The 19,664-nt window shown below is 41.6% G+C and overlaps 1 protein-coding gene across 15 annotated transcripts in view; it reads right to left on the reverse strand.

Annotated features, from left to right (window-relative positions):
• The window catches only part of RBM6 (RNA binding motif protein 6), a 110,013-nt gene that overhangs the window by 5,488 nt on the left and 84,861 nt on the right, over nucleotides 1-19,664 (reverse strand). For all 15 annotated transcript variants that reach the window (XM_008529781.2, XM_070575238.1, XM_070575229.1 and 12 more), the window contains 11 exons: nucleotides 15,705-15,779; nucleotides 9,752-9,812; nucleotides 7,658-7,933; nucleotides 7,085-7,245; nucleotides 5,971-6,068; nucleotides 5,249-5,291; nucleotides 5,026-5,107; nucleotides 4,696-4,781; nucleotides 3,795-3,941; nucleotides 2,732-2,827; nucleotides 1,055-1,315 (listed from right to left, as the gene is read on the reverse strand). In XM_008529781.2, coding sequence (XP_008528003.1) covers nucleotides 1,055-1,315; nucleotides 2,732-2,827; nucleotides 3,795-3,941; nucleotides 4,696-4,781; nucleotides 5,026-5,107; nucleotides 5,249-5,291; nucleotides 5,971-6,068; nucleotides 7,085-7,245; nucleotides 7,658-7,933; nucleotides 9,752-9,812; nucleotides 15,705-15,779 — 1,386 coding nt within the window. The remainder of the gene's footprint in view (nucleotides 1-1,054; nucleotides 1,316-2,731; nucleotides 2,828-3,794; nucleotides 3,942-4,695; nucleotides 4,782-5,025; nucleotides 5,108-5,248; nucleotides 5,292-5,970; nucleotides 6,069-7,084; nucleotides 7,246-7,657; nucleotides 7,934-9,751; nucleotides 9,813-15,704; nucleotides 15,780-19,664) is intronic.

Raw genomic sequence — 19,664 nt, forward strand, 5'->3', positions numbered from 1 at the left:
CACTGCATCACTGCAAGGAAAGGAAAAATCCATTTTCCATTGTCTCAGGGCCAGTTCAGCTTGTGGATTCACCAGACCCGTGGCTCCTCTTTCCTGACAACTATTTTTAATCTCTAGCCATTCATTAGCATTTTCATCAGAGAGCTGAAATTTAAATGTGTCAGTCTGATGACTCAGAATTCCATAACGTCAAGGGGATTTGGGAGGTAGTCTGCTGCAACAAGTGTCAAAAGGAGCTTCTCAGAATCCTAGAAGCTTTGGAGAGCCTCCACAGAGGCAGCTGGGAAAAAGGTCTGCCTATAACCAAAAGCAAGCTTCTTAGCTTTCAGCTACGTAGGACTTAGGGTTTTATATTGAGAGAAAGTCTAAATCCAATCCCCTCACCACTCTTGTAACATTTGCCAGAGAAGGAGTGTGAAATAAATTACTCTATGCTGATAACAGGAGTTCACCTAGGGGCTTTAGTTGTCCAGAATTTAGCTCCTTCGTCAGTACATATAAATAGAAGACTGCAGGGTAGGACCAATGTATGTCAGTTTAACATACCAAGAAGAGCTGTTGTGCCATGGCTTATAGCAATAACTCACTACATGAAGAGCTGGCAGAATGTGACCTACCTTTGGGGAAGCAGACTGTCAGAGCTAGACAGAACTCGGTGAAGTGACCAAGTATCAAGAGAAGGGGCTTATCTGAGGTCCAAATATTACGTTAATGGTAGAGCTAAGATGAGAAATGCAGCAGGTCAGTTTCCTACTCCATGACCCCTTCTCCTCCTGTCTTCAGCAGAGCCTGTGTTTGGTGTCCCAGCCCCAGCCATGCTGCTTGCTTTGGGTCTACACACTCAAGTTTTTTGAAGGTGGGCATGGCCTTAAAGCAGAGCAACTCATGAAGAAAAGGTGTAAGAGCAATTCATTCTTGAATTGGACTGATTTAATTATAGGAACTGGGGATGATATAGGCTAACGAAAGACAGCATAAGCTTCTTTATTCCCTGTAATGCTCATCAATAGTAAGAGTCAAAAGTGTGAAAGGTCAGAGCCTCTTCCCCTAATACCTTGTGCAGGTCTGAAAGCTGCTGGTGTTTGATCAGAACTTCTTTATTGGGAAATTGTCTTCTGCAGAGCAGACAAGCCAGTTTATTCCAGTCAGTGAGTTTATCTTCTTCATTCTCCTTCTTAGTCAGCTCCTCCCGCTGCTGGGGCTGTGCTGTGCGGGCCTGTGGAGGAGGGGTCTGTTCCTCTTCTTCCTCTTCCTCATAGTCACTGTCTCCTCCATATTCACCCAGGAGGCCAATCAGTGGGTTTACTACCTTAGGCTGGAAGGAGAAGACCAGCGATTAACACCAAACTCAAATTATATTTTGGGGTCTGTTTTCTGGATATTCTGATATGGGTATCTCATTTCTTCTTTTTTAGTTGGAATAATGAACTTGGTTCAGAATAGGCCCACTGACCACACTTCTCATTTCCCAGATGGAAGTAACATGGTTTGAGCTTGGCTTTTCTCCTTGCTCACTGAGATAAGTCAGACAAGTTCCCTTAGAAGCGACTCTCTAAACAGAATGGTCAAGAGAAGGTAGAGAAAGGAGAACTGACATAGAACATAGGAAAAGAGTTAAAAAATTACAATTTACAAAGAGGAAGGGATAGCAACCACCTCCAAGTTACTGTGGAGAAAAGGAAAAATAAATTTCCTCAAGGCTATAGTAACCTCTATAGCAAAAGGGACTTAGGAGGTAGACTAAAAGCAACTGAAGGATAAGCACTCAGGCAGACAGATCCAGCTCCTGAGGAAGGTAAAGGCAAAGGCACGGATAGGATAGATGCTACAGTAAACTGAATTAGTAATGTAGAGCAGGCAGAGGGCCAGGTCCGTGGCCGAGTGGTTAAGTTTGAGTGCTTCGCTTCGGCAGGCCAGGGTTTCGCCGGTTCGGATCCTGGGCGCAGACATGGCACCGCTCATCGGGGCATGCTGAGGCAGCCTCCCACATGCCACAACTAGAAGGACCCACAACTAAAGAAAATATACAACTATGTGCCGGGGGGCTTTGGGGAGAAAAAGGAAAAATAAAATCTTAAAATAAATAAATAAATAAATAACGTGGAACAGGCAAAGAGTATTTATCAGCAGCTTATAGGAAACTGTTAAATAGTGATGCACGGTCACTGGTCTATGATCAAACAAAGTAAAAAAATAAAGTGTGGTCACTATCATTTTATATTTACATTTAATCAGAATCACTTGCAAATAGATTGACACTATCACTCTACAACATCTAAAAAATGGGTACCAATGTCGTTATTAGCATTGTTCACTCTGGCCAGGCAGGTAAATTATAAAAATGACCATGCATGCACTCCAAATGTAAGAGATCCTTATGCAGTACCAAAAGATCGGAAACATCACAGCCAGGAAAACAGGTTTCCTTGGTCATTTAGAAGAGAAGAATTAGTAAGAGCAGGATTATAACTTAAAAAGGGCCAGGCGTTCTCTGGTCTGGTGGGAATGGCACAGGGTAGAGGGAAAGAGGACAGATAACTACCTCTCGTTCTCCAGTTATATTCCTATTAGCAGACAGGAAAATTTACTTCATGCTTATACTTAAGAGGAGTCCTTGTTTGTGACACAGAGAGCTAAAGGACCAACACCAAAGTGAGGCATCAGCCTTTGAATTTCCTTTCCCATTTGGAACCAGCTCCAGCCCTAGCCCAGGGCATTAGCTTAGTCTTACTGGTGGAGGACTCTCTTCCTTCTTCACAGTGGGAGGCAGGGGCTTCTTAAAGACGTCCTCTGGGGGGGCTGTCCCCTCACTGGCATTTTCCTGAAACTGATCAAACCCAAATGATACTCATAAAAGCTGGGTTAAGAGTTATCCCTGTTGAAATTAGTCTGGTTTTCTAAATCTCCTAATTTGTGAAGTATCTGTAACAGTGCTATAATGATTTCAAAATTAACAACTTTTAAAGATAACATTTAGTATATGTCAGGCACCAGATGAGGTATTTATATGCATTATCTTCTTCAGGCTTTACTACAATCCTCTTAGATAGGCATTAATTTCCTCATTTTAAAAATGACTGAGGGACTGGCCCTGTGGTGTGGTGGTTAAGTTTGCACGTTCTGCTTTGGCGGCCCAGGGTTCACTGGTTCGGATCCCGGGTGCAGACATGGCACCACTTGGCAAGCCATACTGTGGCAGGCGTCCCACATATAAAGTAGAGGAAGATGGGCATGGATGTTAGCTCAGGGCCAGTCTTCCTCAGCAAAAAAGAGGCGAATTGGCAGCAGATGTTAGCTCAGGGCTAATCTTCCTCAAAAAAAAAAAAAAACAAAAACAAAACTGAATCCCTCTTTGATCTTGAAGACTTATCCTAAGGAAATTCTTTAAAAGGAGAAATAAATGCTAAATGCTACATATTATGACAGTATAAGATTAGAAAGAAGAAACAAACAATGCAGGAATGATGAAGAAAATCAAGGTACATTTTTACCAAGTGAATTTTACCATGCAGGCATTAAAATAATAAAGAGTATTACAGAAATATGGAAAAATACTTATGATCAAATATAAAATGAATAAAGAATACAAAATGGTATCCTCTTCTACAATTACACCTATAGAAATGTATATACAGAATCAAGCACTGAAAAGAGAATGCAGGAAAATGAAACTTTGTGGAGCTGAGGTGTTAGGGTTTGAGCTGAGTCACTTTGTTCTACCATTCACAGTTTTTCCATTTGTAAAAGACAGAGTTACCAGTGGCTGAAACTGGCCTACTTTGTTAGTAACTTACCCTCGTCACACCTCGGTCTTTTTTCTCCTTGCCATCTCTTTTAGACGTTTCCTTCTTGCTAGTTGACTTTCCTTGACTGCAGAGTTTCTTGTCCTTGCTCTCTTCTTCCTCAGGTGACCCAGGGTCCTGGGGCACATAGACTTCTTGCTATGATACAATTGGAAACAGTTAAATCTACAGAATGCTTCACTTTCCCAGTAATTCCAGGTCTAAGGAACACAGTTCCCTTCTGGGGGAAAGAATAGCTCTCTTACTCATGAGCCTAAGAAAAGACTACATCAAACAATCTAAAAGCCCACTCCAGGGGCCAGGACACATCCCACTGTCCATTTTTCTAAGAGCAGCACTGTTTACCTGTAACGCTACAAGGCATTTATTTTTCCATATAGGCAACAGTTAACATAAAGGTCACCATCTTTAAAATCCACCTGAATAAATACAGCTCAATATAAGATCTGGACTTTTTAAAACACCAGACTAGACATGAGGTACAGATAGTACAACAGTCAGAGCAGCTGCCTAGAATGGAGAAATTGTTTCCAAAGATTTAAACTTTTCTACTTTTTTTTTAAGATTTTATTTTTCCTTTTTCTCCCCAAAGCCCCCCAGTACATAGTTGTATATTTTTTTAATTGTGGGTCCTTCCAGTTGTGGCATGTGGGATGCCGCCTCAGCCTGGCTTGATGAGTAGTGCCATGTCTGCACCCAGGATCTGAACTGGTGAAATCCTGGGCCACCAAAGTGGAGCACGCGAACTTAACTACTCGGCCACAGGGCCGGCCCCCTTTTTTACTTTTTATGTGATGAGAAACCAGAGAATCTAGAGAATAAAATTTTCAAAGTAACAAATTATAGATGCTTTTTTCAAAAGAATCATTGACAAAGTAAACCAAATACCCACCTGGGTGTTGGGGTCATAATAAGTTCCCGCCAAGGGGTCATAATAGTAGCCAGTTGCAGAATCATATATGTAGCAGTCAGATGATGCTAGAAGGAATAAAACCAGAGCCAATGTTATTCCCTGTCCAATGAAGCCCTTGCTAGGGACTCACCAAGAACAACCCAGAATGAGGCTGGCTAACCCGAATAGGTGTAGAACCTGTAGATGGTGCTTTCTCTGAATGAGCACCCCAGTCAACAGCATCTCTTGCCAACTTTGTGACCACAGAGATTTCAATTAATGAATACTCAAGCCAGAAAGAAACAAAAGAAATAAAACAAGGTCACTTACACTGTTGTCCTTGTCGATTTGTATCAGAAGACCAGTCTGAATTTCTGCTACCTCCCCTCCTATCTCGGAAATATTTTTTACCCTATCACAGAAAGGCAAGTTAAAATTACGGAACTTCCGATAGCCATTAACCTTAACAGTCACCCATTGGAGAGAATTCAAGATCACTCTTTCAGTCACTTGAGGATTTTACCAAGAGCACGCCCCACCTGCTGAGGCCTACCTGATAGTAGTGCATGTGGTCAGAGTGGTCCCCAGAATCATTTCTGCAACAAACAATACATGTCACGAGCCTGCTACAAAAGCCACCTGAGGAGTGTCTAATCCTACAGAGTTGCTGAGAAACTCTTCTCCCCATTTTGCAGAGAAAGGAACCAACCCAGACAGCAAGCAGGCCTGGTGGTGCAGAGACTCCTGAAGGGAGGAGCAGTGGAACTCTTACAAAGCTGTCTGCTGGAGCAAAACAGCAATTGAGTTGAGGGTGCTAGAGCAAGATCTGTCCCATCCCTGTAAGCCTGCTGCTCTGATGAAGCCATTTCTCAGTCACCACTCCGAGGTCAAGATGAGTGAAGGAATAAAGAGGAATTAGATTTCTCAGTGCTATGTGGGAAGTCATGACAGCATTTTCTTAGGATTACAAGGGGCAAGGAAGTATCAAGATTTTTCTGTACATCCAAGACTGTACCATCCGTCAGATCCAAAGATACCAGGCAGTCAAGAGGGAAAGGACTGAAGTACCTAGTACTACAATTTAAGAAAAAAAAAAATTTAGAATCAGAACAAGGAAAGCTTCAGAAAAAGAAGATACAGATATACATACTTGAAACAACCCACACTGGGGAGGCATCATGTCTTACTATCTCTGCCTCTCTAGCCAGAAACAGGAGTTTTCTCCCAAAAACTTGAGTTGGGGAAGCACAAAGGAGCCCTACCCCTCTGCTTTACCTTCGTTTTCCAGTGGCCAGGTTTACAGCTACCATCTTCCCATCAATGCTAAATGGTGGATCAAGGTTCTGCAAGATCTTCACTACACGAAGAGCTTCCTGGGGAACCAAGGATACATTTGAACCAAAAGAGAGAAATGGCCACGTCCTTTGAAAGAGAACTGAACATGGATTTTCCTTCTCAAAATAAAAATTTACTAAATATTATGTTCTGGTCATTAACTGTAATAGGAAGAGCACACTGGCAAAATAGGCAACTCTGTTTTTTTTTGTTAAAGATTTTATTTTATTTTTTTCTCCCCAAAGCCCCCCGGTACATAGTTGTGTATTTTTAGCCGTGGGTCCTTCCAGTTGTGGCACGTGGGATGCTGCCTCAGCATGGCCTGACGAGTGGTACCATGTCTGCGCCCAGGATTCACACTGGCGAAACCCTGAGCCACCGAAGCGGAGTGCTCAAATTCAACCACTCAGCCACGGGGCCGGCCCCAAAACAGGCAACTTTTAATGAAAGGTTGCTCAGAACAGTGGTCAGAGTAGACGCCAGTTTCCGGTATAAATTTCAGAAATTCAAATCCTCTTCTTTTAGGCTACAACTGTCATCACATCAAATCTAATTTACAAAGTCCCTTGTGATTTTTGAGCAAAAAATCCCAACAATTTTCATTATCTTCACATTACTTCCATAGAAAAGGGCCCCACAACTAGAAATTCAAGCCACAAGAATCTCTTACAGCAACAATTTGAGGAAAAACAGGAAATGTCCTGTTACCATCAAATATAAAACCATCTGTGGCTGGGCAAAACAAATTTAAGAAATCAGAAAATTCACTAAAATCTTGAAAAGTTCGGTACTCAGATTCTTCACAAGTGACTAAGTTCTCACTTTATTTTAACTGGAAATTATAAATGCTATAAAAATGGATCTAGAAAACCACTTAGAGTTCTAACTTTCAAGGGCAGTCATGTCATCTGAATGAACATTAAACCCAAAGGAAAGAACAAGAGGGGTTATGACACCAGAGAGCACACGAGAATTCCAATGATAGTCTTTCAAACCTTCTTGAGGTTGCTATAGCCAGGTGTCCCTAGTCCATTCCAAGGGGTGGGAAACTCACCGCATGGGAGTCGAGGTCAATAAAGCCATAGGTGTGGCCCATGGGGCCAGTTCTGTTCTTGATGATACGGACATTGGCAGTAGTAAGGCGGACATAGGGCTCCAGCACTTCCACTATCACCTCAGGTGGAGTGGAACGATAGATGCGTTTTAGCATGATTGCTGAACAAACCAAGCACAATTGGGAGAGAAGCAAGGAAAGAGAAAGGTTAATTTTTGAAGAAGTCCTCAGAGCCTGATTGTTGTTTTTTACTGTAGATGACTGCAGATGCTACTCTGCTCTAGCAAGGCTGGTTCTATAAAGAAATGCTAGTCAAATACTTCATACTTTGCTTTACCAATACTTAGAAATCTAAAGTTATGCCTTGGTGCATTTGAATCGCAACTTGCTATTTGGAGGATGTAGATTCCTTCAACTAGTACAGCAAGGCCTGCAGAAAACAATAGTCTCTATAGTCAGGCTGGGCAGTTTTACTAGGATGTGGAAAGCAGCTGGTCCCTAGCCACAGCACAGGCCATATATGCTTCAACTGTGATGGTTACAGTCTGGTACGTGCCCTGATAAACCACTTACTTTTGCTCTCCCCATCCTGGCGTGTCTCCCCAGACCATGGCTCCTTTTCTCGGTCTCTTCGGAAGGTGAGCCCTTCCCTTCGAGAAGGAGGCAGATACCTTTCTGCTTCTCTCTTTTGATGTCCCAAGCGTTGTTCTTGGCCTTCTTCCCGCTTCTTGTGTTCAGGTTCTTTATCAGCTGACCTTAGGGGCTGGCTGGGTTGTTTTTCTGATGGTGTTGGTATGGATGTTTTCTGAGGCTGAGGGTAGGTTATTAATTCTTGCTTGGCCTCTGTCACTACAGGAACAGAAACAGAAAGAATCTCCAGCAGGTTTTATCTGAAAAGCACTACGGCTGTGATTCCTCCTTACCTGCCACCAAATACTCATATTGAAATGCTATTAATAATCTCAGAAATACCTACAAAATAGTCTTCTGATAAGACTTTAAGCCAGGCTAATGAGAGAGCACACGAAAGAGTTCACAGAAGAAATTATCCAAGTATTTAAACAATTTAATCTTATGAGTTTTCTATCACTTTCCAAACATTTCAATTTAAGAAATCCTTCATGACACCCTGGACTTCACTATTACAACCAATGATAACAGATATGGGGACAAAATTACCAAAGATATGGCCCTTGCTAGAGGTTTGGTAGAAACATATATCCCAAATGCATATGTCTAGGAGCCCTGCTTCTTCCATTGTTATGGTACTAAGACAGCTGTCTCAAATTCTGTAAGACCACAGGCCCCCTCCACTCCTACAAAGCTAAGAATAGACCTACCTGCATACAGCTCATTTATATGCAAATAATTATAATGGGCAATAGTCCTTCAAAATATAAATGATTAATTCCAAATCTCTTTCTACAACAGGATAATTTGTCCAGTTATTTAGGGATATATTTTTGCAATTAATTCATTCTTGGAGGATTCACTGGAAGTTATGTGGCTCAAAAAGAGACGTTCTATGGGAGAAACAAAGAATACTTAATAGTAGCGACAGGCAACTAGTGAACACCTGCTTTGTATGTTTCCAGGTTAATGTTGTTTCAGCAATCTTGGAGGTATGGTGCCCAATCATTTTATAAATCATCTATTCATTTGTTAGACTAGACTAAGAAAGAAGGCTTTCTTGAGGGGAAAAAACTCCCACAATTTTGCCTAATCTGAAGTACTACAACAGGTTAAAAATCTCAGTTGTTTACTTAATTTCCCATACATTGGTTTGGTCTCTAGGGCATGTAGAGTCTTCCTCCAAAGATTTTCAGAACACGTGCTTCGCAGCCCTCACTAGAGAGCAGAATCTCCACCAGAGGCCAAAAGCTCAGCTAAGAAACTATTTGTAGGTATACTAAGGTGTAACCTTGGAACAAACAGGTTCTTCAGAGGCTACCTGGATCCCTGCACTGAACTGTATTTTATGGTCATGCCCTAGCTTTCCTTAAGGGATAATATCGGAAACAGGCATATAATAGTCATTGCTATCGGACTGTTCTTACAGATGCCTTTGATAGATTCTTTAAGGTTGTCTACCTAAGAGTTCTCTGGAGAAATTTACTTTAAAGTCAAGTGATTGAGCTGCTGGTAGGTTTATTCCTCTATAAAAATAATGTGTACTTCAATCCTGATTGTTTTCTCTTCTTTATATGTTTACTATTACTTTAACAAATGTTTTTCTGTTGAAGATCCTGAAATATTTAGATAGAGTATAAATGAGAAAATAATACTGCTAATGAATGATGCCCAATAACTTCAGAGAAGCGGGGGATGGAGGGTCACATGGACTAAGGCCACAGAGTCTCTGTTTCAACCTAACATCCTTAAATGTATTCTAAATAATACTACTACTGACTTCTAGTCAGCTGCCCACTTAGCACCTCAGTCTGAGGAGCTGGCAACCCATTTCTTTCCCCTGGTGGAACTCTGAGATCCAAAATCGTCCACTAACAGGTCACATGAAGTTAGATATCACATTGCACTTTAAAGAGCTTTACAGATCAACTTGTATTTGGTGATGACCACTCTTTAAAGACAAAGAAAGCACGAAACTTGTTTTACTCAGTGCAGAAAATAAAAACCACCATAAGCACTACCTCCACTACCACTCACCTTCCCTTGGGCACTTGCAGAATGAACATGAAGATCGGTGTCCACCAGTGTTGGCCTTACACTGCAAGGGAAAAAGAAAGAATTCAATTTGACCAAAAACATTTTTAAAAACCTTATGTATATCCAACACAGTAATATCTGCCAAAAATGAAAGAAATAAGCCATATCCCAACCCACCATAAAGCCTAAGGGTCTGATGTCCACCAACTCATCAGAGCTGGCAGACAGCATCTGGTGAGCAGCTACCTGAGAGCTGCCTTCTAACAGGGCATCTGGACTTCAGAGCAGCCCAAATGCCTTTACCCTGGACAAGGATTTCTATAACAAATACATTTAACTAAGAAAGCTGGACTGTTAAATGGTTTATAGGATACTATTGCCCCAAAGCTGTTGTCATTCACAGTGTGCACCCAAAATTTGGTCCCGAACTGATTATGAGAGTCCCATTCAGTTTGGTTGGAACTGGGAAGAATTCAATTATCAACTCCTTTTTCAAACACTGATTTAAAAAAGGGCAAAGGAAGGTAAAGGAAGACATATTGGTAGTGCCTCTAATAGCTATTTTGAGGATGTCAAAAGGAAAAGGAACATTCACTAGCCCAGAACAAGGCAAGAGACACTTTGCAATGTGAATGTAGTTCTTTTTGTCTGAACCTACGAAAAAAAAGGTGAGCAGACTGCCCAACCCCAAAGCCCCTGAACTTTTGCCACTGAGTTTCCAAGCGCTATGAGGGCAGAGTTGACTGGCAGGAAACCAAAGAGCAGGAACCATGAAGAGGATGTTATTTGAGTAGGGCGTTATAGAGTAAGAGTATGCCAGATGCAGGAGAAAACAATAATAATAGCAGCAGGAGTGGCTAATGATTAAACAGCACATGCCATGAACCAGGACTACTTTACATGTCATCACTTATTGATCTAGACAACTATTATCTCCCCATTTTGTGGGTGATAAAACTGAGGCCTGGAGTGGTTAAGTCACTTGAGTAAGGTAATTATAATTGATTATTTCCTTGTTCTCTCTCTATAAGCAGATCATACACACAGCTCTGCCCATTGTCAAGTGACAGTGGTGCCTCCCGGCATGGTGAGCACCCTTCACCTCTGCACTGTCAGCCTTGGCCACATGTCTTGCTTTGGTCAATGGAGTGTGAGTGAACGTGACCTACACAGGTCTGGCAGAAGCTTTAAGAGCCAATGCTTGCGTGCATGAGCCTCTTGTTCTTTCCCTTAGCCAGGAGAACAGCACTGCCACACGGGGACTGCTCCTTCAAACTGGGTCCCAGAATGAGAAGCCAGAGAGCAGAACAACAGCAATGACCCATAGCCCCCGACATGTAATGTGACTGAAGATATGTTTGTCAATTTAAGCCACTGGGATTTGGGGACTATTTATTATTACAGCAGAGCTGTAAGTGGCAGAGTCAGGATCTTAGCCTTGGTAGATGTAATTTAAATACCATAAAATTCACCTGTTTTAAGTGTGCAATTCAATGATTTCTAGTATATGTAGAGTGCAACCACCACCATAATCTAACTTTAGAACATTTTTATCATCCCCTAACAAACCTAGTGGAGTCATTTCCCATTCTCACCCCTAGTCCCATGGAATTGTGATATATGGTCTTTTTGTGTCCAGCATAGTTTTTTTGAGGCTCATCCATGTTACAGCACGTATCAGTACCTTATTCCTTTTTATTGCCAAATAGGATCCCATTGTACAGCTATACCACATTTTGTTTACCCATTCAGCAGTTAATGGACATTTGGGTTGTTTTCACTTTTTGGCTATTATGAATAATATTTCTATGAATATTTTTTAAAAAGTCAGCACATTCTACAGCAAGTCAAAGGTCACATATGCAGGGTTGGTAACTCAACCCTTCCAAAAAAGCACAGAAATTACAAAGTATCCCCAAGACAGCTAAGCAAGTAGCCTGTCATTTTAGGAGACAATGTAACCAAGCCATTCTGTTCTTTCAAGCAAGAGTCTTGGCAATAGCTGTATAATTCTTTCTTTATTTTCTTTAAAGATTTTACTTTTCCTTTTTCTCCCCAAAGCCCCCCGGTACATAGTTGTATATTTTTAGTTGTGGGTCCTTCTAATTGTGGCATGTGGGATGCTGCCTCAGCATGGCTTGATGAGCAGTGCCATGTCCGCGCCCAGGATCCCAACCAGCAAAACCACGAAGCGGAGCACGCAAACTTAACCACTCAGCCACGGGGCCAGCCCCAATAGCTGTATAATTCTGACATCAGATAGTACCATTTGTTTCCTGCCAGTTAACAGAAAATAGACTTCAAAAATTTCCCTTTAATGCTAGCTCCCTCCATCTCCAATTATGAAAGAAACGATATATGTGCATTATAGCTGATATGTAAAGTATAAGAGAGATGGGGGAAAAATCACCAACAATCCCAAGATGTAGAGGCAATCACTATTAAAATGTTAAATGTTGGGGCCAGCCTGGTGGCGCAGCGGTTAAGTGCACATGTTCCGCTTTGGTGGCCTGGGGTTCGCCAGTTCGGATCCTAGGTGTGAACATGGCACCACTTGGCAAGCATGCTGTGGTAGGCATCCCACATATGAAGTAGAGAAAGATGGGCACGGATGTTAGCTCAGAGTCAGTCTTCCTCAGCAAAAAGAGGAGGACTGGCAGCAGATGTTAGCTCAGGGCTAATCTTCCTCAAAAAAAAGTTAAACATTATCAAAATTTTAATGACATTTTTGCAGAAATGGAAAGGTGATCCTCAAATTTATGTGGAATTGCAAGAAACCCTGCATAGCCAAAATAATTTTTTTTTTCCAAGATTTTGTTTTTTCCTTTTTCTCCCCAAAGCCCCCTGGTATATAGTTGTATATTTTTAGTTTTGAGTCCTTCTAGGTGTGGCATGTGGGATGCCACCTCAGTATGGCCTGACGAGCGGTGCCATGTCTGCGCCCAGGATCCAAACTGGCAAAACCCTGCAGTGCGTGAATTTAACCACTTGGCCATGGGGCCGGCCCCAGCCAAAAGAATTTTGCAAAAGAAGAACAAAGTTGAAGGACTCACATTTCCTGATTTCAAAACTTACTACAGAGCTACCATAATCAAAACAGTCTGGTACTGGCATAAGGACAAAAACATAGTCCAAGAGAATAAAATAGAAAGTTATAGAAATAAACCTATAGCTCTATGGCTAATTGATTTCCAATAAAGGTACCAAGACCATTCAATGGGGAAAGAACAGTTAATTCAACAAATGGTGCTGTGACAGGTGATATCCACATGCCAAAGAATGAAGTTGGACCTTTACCTCACACCATAAACAAAAATAATTTCAAAATAGAGCAAAGATCTAAATATAAAAGCCAAAACTATAAAATTCTTAGAAGAAAACACAGGGGTAAAGCTTCATGACTTTAGTTTGGCAATGGTTTCATGACACCAAAGGACAAGCAATAAAAGAAAAAACAGGTGAATTGGACTTTATCAAAATTAAAACTTTTGTGCATCAAAGGACATTATCAATAAAGTGAAAGATAACACACGGAATGGGAGAAAATATTGGCAAATCACTATCTGATAAGGGATTAATATCTAGAATATAAAAAACTTTTAAAACTTAACAACAAAATGACAAACATCCCAATTAAAAATGGGCAAAGGACTTTCTGGGTTTTTTTTGCTGAGGAAGATTTGCCAAGCTAACATCTGGGCCAATCTTCCTCTATTTTGTATGTGGGACGCTGCCACAGCATAGCTGAAGAGTCATGTAGGACCGCGCCCGGGATCTGAACCTGCAAACAAGTGGTATAGGGCCACCAAAGCAGAGCACGCTGAACTTAACCACTATGCCATGGGGCCAGCCACAAAGGACTTGAATAAATATTTCTCCAAAGAAGACATACAAGTGGCAACAATCATATGAATAAATGCTCAGCATCATTAGTCATTAGGGAAATGCAAATCAAAACCCTAATGAGATACTATTTCACACCCACTAGGATGGCTATTATCAAAAAAATGGAAAATAACAAATGCTGGCAAGGATGTGGAGAAACTGCTGAGAAATTACCCTCATATGTTGCTGATGGGAATGTAAAACGCTGCAGCTGCTGTCTGTGGAAAACTGTTTGGTGGTTCCTCTAAGAGTTAAAACGTAAAAGTACCCTATGACCCAACAATTTCTGCTTCTCAGTATATACTCAAAAGAATTAAAAACAGATGTTCAAACAAAAACTTGTACATGAATGTTCATAGCAGTCTTATTCACAACAGCCAAGAAGTAGAAACACCCTAAATATCCCTCAACTAATGAATGGATAAACAAAATGTGGTACAGCCATATATTATTCAGCCATAAAAATAATGAAGTATTGGGGCCAGCCTGGTGGCACAGTGGTTAGGTTTGCACACTCTGTTTTGGTGGCCCAGGCTTCACAGCTTCAGATTCTGGGCACGGACCCACGCATTGCTCATCAAGCCATGCTGTGGCAGTGTCCCACATTCAAAACAAAATGGAGGAAGACTGGTACAGATGTTAGCTCAGGGCCAATCTTCCTCACCAAAAAAAAAAAAAAAAAAGGAAGAAGAAGAATGAAGAACTGATACGGGCTACAACATGGATGAACCTTGAAAACATGCTAAGTGAAAGAAGATAGACACAAAAGGTCACAGATTGTATGATTCTGCCTATATGAAATGTTCAGAATAGGCAAATCCATAGAGGTAGAAAGTAGATCAGTAGTTTCCAGGAACTGAGGGATAGAGGAATGGAAGTAGCTGCTTAATAGATATGGGGTTTCCTTTTGGAGTAATGAAAAAGTTATAGAACTAGACAGTGTTGACGGTTACACAACATTGTGAATATACTTAACGCCACTGAATTATATGCTTTAAAATGGTAAATTTAACGTTATGTGCATTTTACAACAATGTTTTAAAAAGTTAAATGTATTCCTAAATTGACACCTTAAGGTAGTATATACATGAAATATGAGCACTTTGGTTAATGACTAACACAGCTAGGCAAATTGCATTTCACTGAGATTAATAAAATGTCAAGTAGGGGCCAGCCCTGTGGCTGAGTAGTTAAGTTTGTGCTCCACTGCGGCAGCCCAGGGTTTCGCCAGTTTGGATCCTGGATGCGGACATGGCACTACTCATCAAGCCATGCTGAGGCAGCATCCCATACGCCACAACTAGAAGGACCCATAACTACAAAACATACAACTATGTACTGGGGGGCTTTGGGGAAAAAAAGGAAAAATAAAATCTTAAAAAATAAAAATAAAAACAAAATGTCAAGCTAAAGTTTTCACTGAGTTTTATCAAGTTCTATAATACTTTTAATGAATTATGGTTCACAAACTATAAATTTTTCATAATTATTTTTGAAATTAGTAGTAATGAAAAATGAGAATTATATTTTCATGTTCATCTGAAATCAAACTGGACTTCTAATAAGAGTATGGCCTAAAATCTTTAAATATGCCATTCTAGAAGAATATGGAGTTTAACAGAGGTAAAACGCCATGGTACCTAAAGTTCTACATCATTGGAAACCCTTAAATATCCAAAAAACATACACCTCCCACAAAATCAACATCTCTAAATCCACCTTTCCAAACACCAATTCCCCTGTAATCACTCCCAAGAAGGATAACTGGGAAGAGGTTATAAATCAAGGGACTGTTAAATTCTTTCAGTTCATGATGAACAGAAAGCATGGCATATGTCCTTGGGAAAATGTCTCCAATTGCAGGCCCAGAACCCTCTATGGCTGGGGCAGCAGCTGCGAAGCAGAAGTTATGGATGACCTGCCCTGCCCTCTAGTTCATCTGAAGTGAACCAAGGAAGAAGAGCTTTGCCCTTGGCAATGTATGCTACTAGGTAGCATTCGTGGAGACATGGAGGAGTTGTGATGCCAGATCCTTATTTTTCTAAGGAAAGGGATTCTTGGCACTTACCTGTTTGCAGTACCAAAAATCCAGGCTTGATACATACTCGAGGGTGACCTCTTTTTCATGGATCGTTAGAACTCCCTGTAAAGACAAAGACAGAAGCCATTAACATCAACTCTTGGAGAAATGGAGAGACAGGAAGGCACAGAGAGCCTTTCCAGTCCCCAAGCTGAAACACTGTACAAAAAGTGAGCTTATTCATTGACAAAAGGAAATGGTTGTTTTAAGCCACAGATTTGGGGCAGTGTGGCAGAGCAAGCATAAGCTTAGGTAAAGGGAGTGGGAGGTGAAATCAGTCTTCGGCCTTGGCTCCTGTGGGTTGGGGTGCTGTCCTTGGGCAGGTTAGACTCAGTCACCTCCTCCAGAGGTCATGTAGTGCGCTCTCATTTGAGTCCCAGCAAGTTCCCCATCTGACTCAGAAGCTAGCACACTATCAAGAAGCAACTCTTCCTTCTGCAGCACAGAGACACAGGAGCCCTCTCAATTAGCTTTTCCACGGCTAACTCAAATCTCCTTGGAGAGGTAGTAAGGGCTCTTAACTTGGGTGCCCAAAAACTTTGTTTGGAACTCTGGCTGCATGGCAAAAGCACCAGGAGAAAGAGGTACAACGCTGAAGACAGGGAGAAAGGAAGAAGGTAAAAGTTTCACGGCAGGTCACATCCTATAGCAGGAAACTGAATGGCTGGTGATGGCAGCAGTGGTGATGGTGGTATCAGTGGCAGCAGCATCACTCTGGCTTGGAGCCTACAGTGAGCTGGCCATGAGATCTGAGGAGCAACCATTGGCAAATAAACAGTGTAGGAAAGTCTGGCACCGGAACAGGTGGGGAAAGGGGCTCAACAAGCCTGCAATTACAGAGCTCCTTGGCCTTTGCATTTTGGACAAGTCACAAATTCTATTTCACATTAAGAAAAAATAAGTTCTGTTTAATAAACACTAGCCAGCAGATATGTGTTAGAGCAGAGGGAAAACAAATCTCTGCCTACTGACAGACCCTCACCCACACTTGTAAGTGAACTAACCGAGGATGCGACTCTGGAACTAGCCCCTGCGCTGTGTTCATTCTCCGCCCTCTAGGGTCCTCTGTGTCTCCTCAGACAGGGCTCTGAGTTATACAAGGCATTTCTTTGCAATTGGACCTCAGTTTCTTGCTTGAATCCATACATCTGTCAAATAATGCTTTACCTCTCTGCTTTTCACACCAAGAGAGTCAAGAGAAATACACAGAATAAAATTATTGTCTTGTCAAAATCAAAGGAAAACTGCCTGCCTATTTAGGTCCTAGAATCTGGTCACTGAAAAATTGTTTCCTGACTTGTTCTTCAGGCTGGAGGAAAATGATGATAAAAATTTGCTAACATTTAAGTGCTTACTTAGAGCTAGAAACAAGAATGTTATCTTATTCAACCCCTTAAATGATCCCACGAAGTAACATTACTCCACTTTACAGATGAGGAAACATGCTCAGAGATGCAAGGTCACCCAGCTGGTGAAAGGCAGGGCCAGATTCCCATTTGGGGCTGTAGATAAGGGATCTTTTACTGCATTCACCAACTCCTGCTTAGTATTAAGGATAGGCATTTTGCCCTCAGGAGCCAATCCAGGAAAGAGAAAAGTTCTGGAGGTAAGGAGGGTCTGGAGAATACCACTCTGCCAAGCTCTAACCATACAGGAGGTTGGTCAAGATGGTACCCTTTCACCCAGAGGTAGCGTATCACATCACTTAAGAACATGGACTCTTGAGGCTGGCCCCGTGGCCGAGTGGTTAAGTTCGTGCGCTCCGCTGCAGGCAGCCCAGTGTTCTGTTGGTTCGAATCCTGGGCGCGGACACAGCACTGCTCATCAAACCACGCTGAGGCAGCGACCCACATGCCACAACTAGAAGGACCCACAACGAAGAATATACAACTATGTACTGGGGGGCTTTGGGGAGAAAAAGGAAAAAAAATAAAATCTTTAAAAAAAAAAGAGAGAACATGGACTCTTGGTCAGGTTCTCTAAATCTGAATCCTGCCACCACTCCATGACCTTCAGCAAGGTCCTTAACTTCTCTGTGTTTCAGTTTCCTCATGTGTAAAGTAGGAATACCAGTACCTACTTCATAAGGTGGTTAAAGATTAAGTAAATTAATACATGTAAAGAGTTTAGCAGGGAATATAGTGAGGGCTCAATAAATGTATTTTGAGCCCTAAGTGCCAGAAAAAGACTAGAATCAGTAGGCGAGACCAGACAGGGTGAAATAGTCAGTCACTTCATCTCACTTGCTTGTCAGACAGCAATATTTCACAAACCATTTCAATCTACTGAAAGCTTAAGCTTTCTTAGGGAATGGTCACTGCATGTCTGAATCTCTCTCTTTATGATAGCACTTAGTGTTAGTTGTCAATTGCTGGGCCAAATCTTAGAGTCCAGGCTAAATCTTGCTGGCCTTTTATTATCAGTACCAAGCACAGTACTTGGTACAGAAAAGGAACTTAATAAGTGGCTGTGGAATGAACAAAAGACTGATTGGACCCAACTATGCCTGGAAGACTGCAGTGCCTAACCCACGGTGGCTCTGGAGGGAGGGACTGCTGTCATAGTGTATATCTGTACACTGAGTCCATAAAATGTGTGGGGCTGCCATAAGAACAGTGAACAGTGCCATCAGAACAAGGCACTCCTGTGATTTGCAGTCAATCGCAAACTCTGATTTCACCACTTGGAGGCATCAGTAGATTCAGGAATTTCTAAGGTGAGGAGCACTCTATACTTCTCAGGTAACAAATATGCCATTCCAGGAGCAGTGGATGACTTTCTGTCTAGGATTCCTCCGCCAGGAATACTCATCAGTCTATCAACTTTGAGAAGATTACCTTCACCTCATGTATTACAAAGGCAATGATTTCTTATGCCCCAGAGTCCTCTACAACTAAGGCAGCCCTTTTTTTCAACCTGCACATGGCTAGACATAAGGCTGCCAGAGATCACTGCTAAAGAATACGAAATGGTGGCCGGCCTGGTGGTGTAGCGGTTAAGTTTGGGCACTCTGCTTTGGTAGCCTGGGTTTCGCTGGTTCAGATCCTGGGTGCAGACCTAACGCACCGCTCATCAAGCCATGCTGTGGCAGGTGCCCCACATATAAAATGGAGGAAGATGGGCACAGATGTTAGTTCAGGGCCAATCTTCCTCAGCAAAAAGTGGAGGATTGGCAGCAGATGTTAGCTCAGGGCCAATCTTTCTCAAAAAAATAAATAAGTAAAAATTAAAAAATTAAAAAATAAAAATAAATAAAAGAATACGAAATGGTTTTAACATACTGTTGAAGAACTGTCAATTGTTTTAATAAGAATAAAAAGACACAGAAGAAACTTGAATGAGAACAATCAGGTTTATCTATGACTTGATTTCCCAGCTGCTATCATACATAGGCTACCCAGATACACCAAGCACAGACATGACATACATTGTACCCCTCCCCATCTCAGCTGGGCCCTTTCTTTAGATTTCATAGAGTAAAGATCTGCCAATGTCTCCTAGGGAAGCAACCTGAGGGGAGTTGGATTAATAAATGGGTAGGATGATTTCATCACTTTTTTGTCCACTTTCAAATTCTCTATTATCTACTGTCTTCACATGTTAGCATTTTTATTCATCATTTGAGTTATTGGGTTATTTATTAAGCTACTAAAGCAAACTTACCATGAAGACGACAAGTCTGGTTAACTAGGTCTGGCTCCTAAAGAGGCATCATATATTTGAAAGTAAAACCAAAGACACCCTCTTTCTCAGTAGTGTTAGATTAGGCTTAGATTAAAACCTGCTAAAATCCTACCAAACCCAAAGCCCTCACTTGACAAAGTCACATAGAGGTGTTTCTAAGTATATCTCAAGGGGTCTTACTGTGAAGTTGCAAAAAGCTAGAGATAACTGCACTCCTGAACAGCAAAGCAAGTTCTACTCTCCACCTCACAGACACTACAGAGG

Source organism: Equus przewalskii, chromosome 15 (assembly GCF_037783145.1).
Source record: "Equus przewalskii isolate Varuska chromosome 15, EquPr2, whole genome shotgun sequence".
Classification (NCBI taxonomy): Eukaryota; Metazoa; Chordata; class Mammalia; order Perissodactyla; family Equidae; genus Equus; species Equus przewalskii.